The 10,000-nt window shown below is 47.9% G+C and overlaps 1 protein-coding gene and 1 long non-coding RNA gene across 2 annotated transcripts in view; both read left to right on the forward strand.

Annotated features, from left to right (window-relative positions):
- LOC143137708 (uncharacterized) overlaps positions 1 to 10,000 on the forward strand; it is a 626,567-nt gene that overhangs the window by 83,111 nt on the left and 533,456 nt on the right. The gene's annotated exons all lie outside the window — the stretch shown is intronic.
- The window catches only part of cox10 (cytochrome c oxidase assembly factor heme A:farnesyltransferase COX10), a 7,719-nt gene continuing 6,720 nt past the window's right edge, over positions 9,002 to 10,000 (forward strand). The window contains exons 1-2 of the mRNA XM_076299085.1: positions 9,002 to 9,030; positions 9,112 to 9,132. Coding sequence (XP_076155200.1) covers positions 9,002 to 9,030; positions 9,112 to 9,132 — 50 coding nt within the window. The remainder of the gene's footprint in view (positions 9,031 to 9,111; positions 9,133 to 10,000) is intronic.

Below are 10,000 nucleotides of genomic sequence, written 5' to 3' on the forward strand. Positions count from 1 at the left end.
GGCTCTCCTTTCTTCAAAGAGCCCATGTGGTTGCAACAAGGAAATGGTGACGGTTGAGTGTTGGTTGAATCTAAACGAACACAGATATTGCCTGTAGCCACTAGCAAGCATTATGCATGGACACGTGGATGGACACACTCCCACGCGCACGCGCGCACACCCTGGTGTCTGTACTATATAAGAGCAATCACATTAATGCCGCATCTCCTGCACCACCCAAACTCTGGGGGGGATAAGGAGAAGGCAGAGAGAAGTGCTCTCGGTTTTGACTTTGTTCCTTCTTGATGGGGTGCGTATGGTCCGTATTTTAATCGCTCTCTAATTTATGGATGGCGAATTCAAACCAGGCTGAGAATTGACTACTTTTAATAACAGGCTAGAAGTCGGCCCCATCCGGCCGTAGCAGAATGAGTCTCTCTCTCTCTCTCTCTCTCTCTCTCTCTCTCTCTCTCTCTCTCTCTCTCTCTCTCTCTCTCAGAGCCCAGCCCCTCCCTGAATTATGGCTTCATCTCCATTCTACAGAAGGCCTTGTGGTCTTTGTCTTTCTGTGTGGACTTTCATCCCAGACAAACTCTTATCAGATGGGTCCCTCCAGGCAAACGTGTGTGTGTGTCTGCGGGTTTTATTATGACCGCCGCTAGCGAAGCTAGCGAAGCGGTCATATAGGGATTGTCAAAGTTTTTTTTTTTTTTTTTTTTTTTTTTTCCGTCATCTACTTCCTGAAATTTTGGTCAACGATACCCGGGGCACCGAAACACCAGGGCACATGAAATTTGGTGGGTATGTAGCCCCACTAGACTTTTACGGAAAAATTTCGTTTGGTCCCCGGGGGCCACTCCCCCTCCGCGCTGGGCCCCCCGAAACCCAAAAAATGCAGTTTTTCCTCAATAACTACCTGAACCGTGGCACCGAGGATGAAGAAATTTTTATGGTATGTTGGTCTCAAGGGCCCACATCAACTTAGCCCATAATCACTCATTTGTGATTTGCACCCCCCCGGTAAAAAATGAAAATGCAATATCATTCTGCTTTAATCGCCCCTCTCTTCAGTAAAGACGTTCAGAACTGCACCAAATTTTATGTGTATGATTAACCTGACATTCTCTGGGGGTATGCCAAGTTTCGTAGAATTTCATCCATGGGGGGGTCTAAAAAATTAAGTTATGTGTACATTTAGTGACTCTACACTCATTGGCCTGTAGATGGTGGTGCACACATATACACATGCACACACACACACAGGCACCCACATACTATCGGTATTAGAACGGCCGATACATAATTACAAATTCAGTAGGATTAAAAGAAAGCCAAAATAAATATTCATCATCATCATCATGGCTGCATTTCCAGTATTGGCGATAAGTAGTCGTTTGTCCACTAGATGGCGCATCGTTGCAGTGAGACGTAATTTTGTTGGAAGTTAATCTTAAATGGGTTGGAAAGACACTATGCTTCCTACAAGGACAAGACTGTAGGCTACAGTAGTTTACCGCAGAGAACGTCTAAGGGTAGGATGATTTCTGCATGACATGTAATTCCCATTTCCTATTGAAGCCGAAATAAATCTGAGAATGTTTATCGGACATGCTTGTTTTTTACTGCAGGTAGGCTACGTTAATCCTATCAATAGCAGAACGTAGGTAAAATAATGTTACCGTTAGCATGGTTGAGTGATGGAGGCCAATTTGATTATTGATGTATTTGTAGAAAACCATAAATGCGTTTATAAGCTACCAAGCAAATCGATAACAGCACTAATTGTATCTTTCGACTGTCATCTCATTTGCTTATGACCATAACCTAGGCTACTAACAGGAGCTAAGTGAGTTAGCCACAACACGTTCGCTACGTGATGGTTTTTTAATGGAAAATATAGGCTACCTGAAAGATAACCTGTCTATGATCCCGTGATGATCTACAATCTCCATTTAAACCAGATGTTTTAGAGCGCACGTTGAGATGTATTCAGGGCAGGGCTGTACCTACACATATTTGTTGCACGTGCTACAAAAATCATTCTTTGCGATGAATGATTTAGTACCAATGTTACAAGGGTCAGATACAGTTTTGCCTATGGCTATTCCGTGAGACTGAGGCGCTTTTTGTTTGTTCGAAGTGCGTGTTTAGGGTGTGAGAGGGGAGTCGATGTGCTTTGATTCCAGCTTGGTAGTTGTAGTCTATGCGATTAAAAAACACGTGTGTGTGAAGTATCCAAACAATGATAACGCTTTCATTATGGCTGCTTTAGCCACAGACCTTGAGCTACTGTACAGTGGGTTGGGTTCCGTTTAGAAGTGTCCACTTCATTCGCCCTTTCCGTGATTCACAGCTACGTGAAATGTATTACTACTGATATGCAAAACTATTAACTTTTTCGCCAAGAGGTGGCAGCTTGATACTGTAAGGTGTAAGCCATTGGTTCCAACGGAGATTTTATTTGGGTCGCCAGCATAGCCTAGCGACAATTTGTGTTGTGTAATAGGCCTAGCATAGGGCCTACCTTATATAGCTTATAGTTTGTTAACAGTCACGGTTTTGTCATAACTCCCTCTATGCATTTTTGCATTTAGAATAGCTCTAAAACCGGGGGGCGAACACGTCGCAGGGGGGGCGCCAGTGCGTGGATATCTCAATCGCAAAATTAAACAATATTTCTATCGGGCGCCTACCATGGACTAGGCTGGGTGAAAATCAAAAGATTGCGTCAAAAGATTGAGCTTAACCATTGACCTCATGGTTGCAAAATGCAAGGGAACATGAATCAGAATATTATTTGCACAAACAATAACGGAGAGTAGCTCTTCAACTTTGCCCGTTAAAATGTGTATGAACAGTCTCGCAACGCATTTCATGAAGGCCCTTTGGACATGTCAGCTAGTTATTTACACCACTGGGAAAAACGGCATTTTGTTTTAGACTACTGGTATTTCATTTGTGCATTGACAATAAAGCTGAATATCATTTGAACTAGATGACTAAACTTATGCATATGTAGAAGAAGAAACATTCACAAAAATCCATGACATGACCTCTCTTCTTGATTGTACTGGCATCATAGAATGTCCTAATTCAGCTATCCAGCAAGCTAAACAACTCCACACAATAAGTCCCGGACACCGAGGGTGAAGATGACTCTTTATATGGAAAATTGTGAAACTGAAATACAATACATACACCAGTAAATATATGGCAATATGGATAAAAGCTTTGGCTCAGGTGCAATCAATATAAAGGCTATCGGAAACTAGCAGGACAACAAACTGGTTAGCTGTAAAGCTAGCTGGGAATCATAATGCTATTCTTAATCTAATTTGTCACAAACATCATAACTTAACCTCATTTACTTACAGAGAATGCCTTCAAACAGCTACACAGAAGGAGGAGCACAACAACAAACTTCCATGATGCTTTTAACCATGCTGTCTAACTTTCTTCTTCTTCTTTCTCAGACTTCCTGCAGCTACAGTGCAGTGTAAACAATAGACAAAATAAAAGTCCCTACATACTTTAACATATGAACTGCTGGCAAAGGCCAGAACACTCCCCGTCTGGTATCTTTAGAGATACCATAACACATTAGCATTACACCTTACTCTGGGGATAGAAGGAACACTAGTTCTGAAATAGGTCTGTAATAGCTCTTTGTTGACCCTTGCTGAACAACTTTGACTTCAGCCTTTCTTATCAGTCCATCTTGGCTTGGGACTGTCTTAACAACGACCCCCATAGGCCACTCATTCCTTCTGGCCTGTTTCTCCTTGAGAAGGACTACGTCTCCTGGCTTGAGATCTGGCCTCTTGTGTTGCCACTTCTGCCTTGACTGCAAAGTGCCAAGATACTCCTTGCGCCACCTGTTCCAGAACTCGTCGGCCAGCAGCTGAACACGTTTCCACTGATTCCTTAAGATCTCCTTTGGACTGCAGCTGCCCAAAGGTGGGAGGGATGTGCACGATTTCTGGGTCAGCAAGATGGAGGGTGACAGAATGTGAGGATGCTCAGGGTCAGACGAGACTTGTATCAAAGGACGAGCATTAATTATGGCTGTGACCTCAGCCAGGAAGGTAGTAAGTGTCTCATGTGTAAGATGTGTTTGTCCAGCACGCAGCATCATGCTGTCCAGTATGCGCCGTGCAACACCAATCATGCGTTCCCACACTCCACCCATGTGGGATGAATGGGGCGGGTTAAAGATCCATGAACATCTTTGTTCTTGCAGATAATTCTGGACCTTATCCTGCTCTGCCGTGCTGATGCCCATTTCTCTGCATGCACCGACGAAGTTTGTCCCACAATCTGAGCGTAACTGTTTGGCTGGTCCGCGCAGCGCGAAGAAACGCCTCAAGGCATTGATGAAGCTGGAAGAGCTCATCTCTTCGACCACTTCGATATGGACAGCCCTTGTGCATAAACAGGTGAACAGGATTGCCCATCTCTTACTATTAGCCTGACCCCCGCGTGTTCTCCTTGTGGACACTTCCCATGGCCCGAACATGTCCATGCCCACGTGTGAGAAGGGAGGGTCTGCTTGAAGACGATCTGCAGGCAGGTCGCTCATTTGCTGCACTTCAATCTTGCCTCTGAGCCGTCTGCAAATCACACATTTGTTTAATATCTTTCCAATGCACCTCTTCGCTCCTATTATCCACAGGCCACTCTCTCTGACAGCTCCCTCCGTAAAGTGCCTACCCTGGTGCAGCACTCTCTCGTGATTATGTCGTACAAGAAGAGTGGTGACATGATGACTGCCAGGTAAGATGATTGGGTTTGTTTCCTTTAATTCAAGGCCTGACTGACTGATACGCCCACCTACTCGCAGCAGGCCACTGCTGTCAATAGTGGGATTCAACTTGATAAGTTGGCTTTGCTTGGAAAGGTCACGTTTTGCAGTGATGTGACGGAACTCCTCTGCATAGACCTCATGCTGCACACTCCTGATGGCAAACTTCTCTGCCTCTTCAAGCGTACCACCAGAGATGGCCTTCTTACAAATGTGCCACCCAGCACAGTCTCCATCGTTGTGTGGGTTAGCAAAACAGAAGGCTACGTGTTTGAGTCTGGCCACAGCACGGATCAGTGATCTCCATGTGGAGAAGCGTTCCCAACGCTTGGAGTCAAGGAAGCCCTCAGTGATGTGCGTGGACAGGGTTTTTACTTCAGGGCGGATTTCTGCATCCTTTTCGGGTTCAAGAAGGTCAAACTCTGTGTGCTGCTCAGGTGGCGGCTTAGAGCTGAGGAGAAATGAGGGGCCTGTGAGCCATGAGGTGTTGTGGAGTTTTGAGGCTTGAACAGAGCGTGAGCCATGGTCTGCAGGATTCTGATCTGTTGGCACATAGTGCCATTGTTCAGGCGTGGTAAACTGCCTTATACGCTGGACTCTGTTATTTACATAGACGTAGAAGCGCCTTGACTGGTTGCATATGTAGCCCAGGACGACCTTGCTGTCTGTGTAAAAGATGATGGAGTCGAGTGGGAGGTCTATTTCTTCACTTACTACCTCTGCAATCTCAACAGCCATGACCGCTGCACACAGTTCGAGCCTGGGAACTGTTAGTTCAGGCTGAGGAGCAAGCCGCGCTTTGCCCAAGACGAATCCCAGCTCTGCTTTCCCTTTGATGCTGGTGACTCTCAGGTAGGCAACAGCAGATATGGCCTTGACAGACGCATCGGAGAAAACGCAGAGATCCATGCTTTTGATCTCAGAGGGCGGAATGGAGGAGTATGTGCGGGGCACATGAATGCTGCCTAGATGGTTCAGTGAGGTTCGCCACTCCGTCCATTTCTCGCGCATTTCCTCAGGGAGGGGTGAGTCCCAGTCAGAGGCCTCTGCAGACAGCTCTCTTAGCAATAGCCGGCCCTGGATGGTCACTGGTGCCAGGAACCCCAATGGGTCGAAGAGGCTGTTCACCATTGAAAGCACGCCCCTGCGTGTGTAAGGGCCTTCATTCTGAGGAACATGAAAGGTAAAGTGGTCTGACATGATGCTCCATTTCACCCCAAGGCTTCGCTGATCTGGTAAGTCATCCACAAACAAGTCGAGATCCTGGAGGTCTTTGGCGCGATCTTCGACTGGAAATGCATCCATCACCTCGGCTTTGTTGGAGGCTACCTTATGGAGCCGGAGGTTGGAGGCCGCCAGCATCTTCTGCGTTCTTTTGAGAAGATCGACTGCTTGCTCTACGGTGGAGACGGACTTGAGGGCATCGTCCACGTAGAAGTCGCGATCAGTGAGGTGTCGCACATCAGTGCCATACAGTTTTTCTCCCTGGCGGGCAGCTCTTCGTAACCCATAGATGGCTACAGCAGGAGAGGGACTGTTTCCAAAAACATGTACCCTCATTCTGTAGTCCACCACCTCTTTACTCAGGTCATTGTCTCTGTGCCAGACAAAGCGTAGAACATCCCTGCAGTCTTCTCGGACGAGAAAGCAATGAAACATTTGCTGTATGTCAGCTGTTAGTGCAACTGGGTTCTTCCTGAATCTTATGAGAACACCCAACAGGCTATTGTTCATGTTCGGCCCAGAGAGCAGCACGTTGTTGAGTGACATGCCTTCAAACTGTGCACTCGAGTCGAACACCACACGTATCTGTGAGGGTTTTTGTGGGTGGTAGACGCCGAAAAAGGGCAGATACCAATACTCCTTGCCGTCTTGTGTTGGTGGAGCAAGCTCTGCGTGGTGGCTGTCTAGCAGTTTTTGCATGAAGTCCATGAAATGAGATCTCATCTCTGGATTTTTGTCGAGTGTGCGGTGCAGAGACTTCAGACGACTCATGGCATATCGGCGGTTGTTAGGCAGACTCATCCGCGGCTGGCGGAATGGTAGCGGAGCCACCCAACTGTTCGCTGAATCCTGGAAGAATTCACTTTCCATTGTCTCAAGAAATATGAGATCCTCCATCGATGGCGCAAGCTTGTGATCATCCTTCGTTTGGTGGAAAACGGATACGCCCAGGTTGTCACTGTGTGTCACACGGCTAACAGGCTGGGGCTGATTAGGGAAGCAGAGTTTCTCCTTCACCTTCAAGTGGTTTTCACATGGGGGAAAGCGGCTTGGCCTGCCGTTTTCAAGGATGTATGTCTTCATACTGGTGACTTGGGGAGGCCGATGTGTGCTGCCCAGGCACACATCGCCGACTATCACCCATCCTAAGTCCAGCCTCTGTGCGTAAGGTGCGTCATGTGGTCCATTGATCTGTTTACGCACCTTGTGCACTCTCAGCATGTCCCTGCCCAGAAGCAGCAGGATCTCAGCGTTCATGTCAACTTGTGGTATTTCATCGACTATAGCTCTGAGGTGACAGTGGCTGTGCGCGGCAGCTGGGGTGGGGATTTCGTCTCTGTTGTTGGGAATCATGTTGCACTCCAGGAGCGTGGGTAGAGTTAAGCTGATGTCACCATCTGCAGGTTCAATGATGAACCCTGTAGCTCGGCGGCCGGACGTGTCACCTACACCAGAGCAGGTTTTCAGAGTGTAAGGGTATGTGGGCCCACCTACACCGAAGATATCAAAAAACTCTGAGCGTGCCAGTGACCTGTTGCTTTGGTCGTCCAGCATGACGTACATCCTCTTGCCCTTGTTGCGGCTGTCAGCTGGGTAGACTGTCACTAGGCATATCTTGGAACATGATTTGCCATTGAAGCCTTCCCCACATACCTCAGTGCATTTGGAAACCACAGCGGTTTCTGATGCTCCGTCGCTCTCCCCGCCATTCTCTGATGGGGGTGGAGAGGTCTTGGAGAACCATGGAGCAGGGCCTGGGTGCAGCGCTGTTGGGTGTCTATTGCTGTTACACTCTGTGCATTTGATTGTGGCCTCACAGTCTCGGGCTACATGCTTGTTTGACGCGCAGCACTTAAAACATATGTTATTCTCCTTTAATATTTTCTTTCGTTCATCCATTAGCTTTTCTCTGAAGCCGCGGCACATTTGCAGGGAGTGTGGTTTTTGATGCACGGGGCATTGTTTCTCTGGGTCTTCAGCAGTGGGCGTGGAGTTAGAGTAGGCTATGTCTGTTCTATGCACAGAGACTGTTCTGCGGCTGCTGTTGTGACTTTCACTAAACTTATCTTTCCTGTTTGCTGCCCTGGAGAGAGGAAGGCTAAAGCTTGGGTCGTTGCGTGCCTTTGCTTGCCTGCGCACAAACTCTAAAAAGAAATGGAATGGAGGATAGGGGACCCTGAATTCTTGTTTGTATCGTGAGCCTTCCATTACCCACTTGTCCTGGAGCCCATACGGCAGTTTCTCCACTATCGGGTTTATACCCCTTGCTGTGTCGAGATAGGATAGGCCAGGTAAGTATCCTTCATGCTTTGCAGACTCAATCTCCAACAGCAAATCAGACAGCTCTCTAAGTTTATGATGCTCCTTGTGTGATATTTTGGGGAATTGTTCGAGTTTCATGAAAAGAGCACCCTCTATCGCTTCAGGTGAGCCATACATCTCCTCTAACCTCTCCCATACGAGCCATAATCCTGCTGCTTGATCTCTCACGTTCACTGATCTAATGCGGCGTGCATGCTCTGCAGATTCTGGGCCTAGCCATCTAATTAATAAATCCATCTCTTCTCCTGCTCTAAGACCTAGGTTCTCAATGGTGTTCATGAATGAGCCTTTCCAGGATAAGTAGTTTTCTGGCTTGTCATCGAACCTGGTGAGTCCTGATGACACTAGCTGACTTCGTGCTAGGTACCTCGCTAAGTCAGATGTGGCTCTGTCACTGGGGCAGTGTGCAGCCCTGGTTCTGTGGTCGTTATGCCTGGGTGTGTAAGCCGGTAAGCCTGACCTGAGGGGGCTGTGGTCAGCGTGCCTGGATGTGTGAGCAGGTAAGCCTGACCTGAGGGGGCTGTGGTCAGCGTGCCCGGATGTGTGAGCAGGTAAGCCTGACCTGAGGGGGCTGTGGTCAGCGTGCCCGGATGTGTGAGCAGGTAAGCCTGACCTGAAGGGGCTATGGTCAGCATGCCTGGATGTGTGAGCAGGTAAGCCTGACCTGAAGGGGCTATGGTCAGCGTGCCTGAATGTGTGAGCAGGTAAGCCTGACCTGAAGGGGCTATGGTCAGCGTGCCTTGATGTGTGAGCAGGTAATCGTGACCTAAGTGGGCTGTGTTCAGCGTGCCCGGATGTGTGAACAGGTAAGCCTGACCTGAGTGGGCTGTGGTCGGTGCGCCGGGAAGCCTGAGCAGGTAAGGCTGTATGTAGCTGGCTACTCAGTGGCTCAGGGCAAATATGTGTATCCGCAAGAACATCGTCTGCACTGGGGTCACCATCTGTGATGTGGTCACATTGCTGATGGTGATCAGGAGTTGGGGATTGACTTTCCTTATCTCCAGATACAGATACATATGTGCTGTGATTATGGGGCATTTGCGCATCGTATAAATCTTCGAGTGAACGCCAGCTGCCACTGAGATGGCTGTGCCTCTCTACATATTCCTCAGTGCGCTGTCCTGCGCTTTGCCTGGGTGATAACTCTGGTCCACGACTGCGGCACTCATCTTCAAAGTCTGCGGCTGCAGCCTCCATTACTGCTGCTTCAGCCATGGCGGCTTTTGCCTCTATCTCCCTTTCTAAGGCGATGAGTGTTGCATCAAGACGGGCTTTTTCCATCTTTAATTCAATCTCTGTTTGTGAATAGGCAGCTCTTGCGTGTGCGGCTTGGGCTTTAGCACGTGCTGTGGCTGCTGCAAATACTACTTTACATGAAGCTCTACTTGTATGGGAGTCTGCGGATGTGACTGATGCATTTGTTCTGTCCATGGTTACTATGGATGTTTTTTACCTCAATCCTTACTTGTGACGTTGCAGTTGTTGTACTGGTTCGGGCTTCCGGCACGACAATGCAGTCTGGTCATCAGTAGCTCTTCAAAAGTCTCTCTTTTCACTGTACTGGCATCATAGAATGTCCTAATTCAGCTATCCAGCAAGCTAAACAACTCCACACAATAAGTCCCGGACACCGAGGGTGAAGATGACTCTTTATATGGAAAATTGTGAAACTGA

Source organism: Alosa pseudoharengus, unplaced genomic scaffold (genome assembly GCF_046254945.1).
Source record: "Alosa pseudoharengus isolate Yale_2024_CS ecotype anadromous, Long Island Sound unplaced genomic scaffold, YU_APseudo_1.1 YU_APseudo_1.1_scf_21, whole genome shotgun sequence".
Taxonomy (NCBI): Eukaryota; Metazoa; Chordata; class Actinopteri; order Clupeiformes; family Clupeidae; genus Alosa; species Alosa pseudoharengus.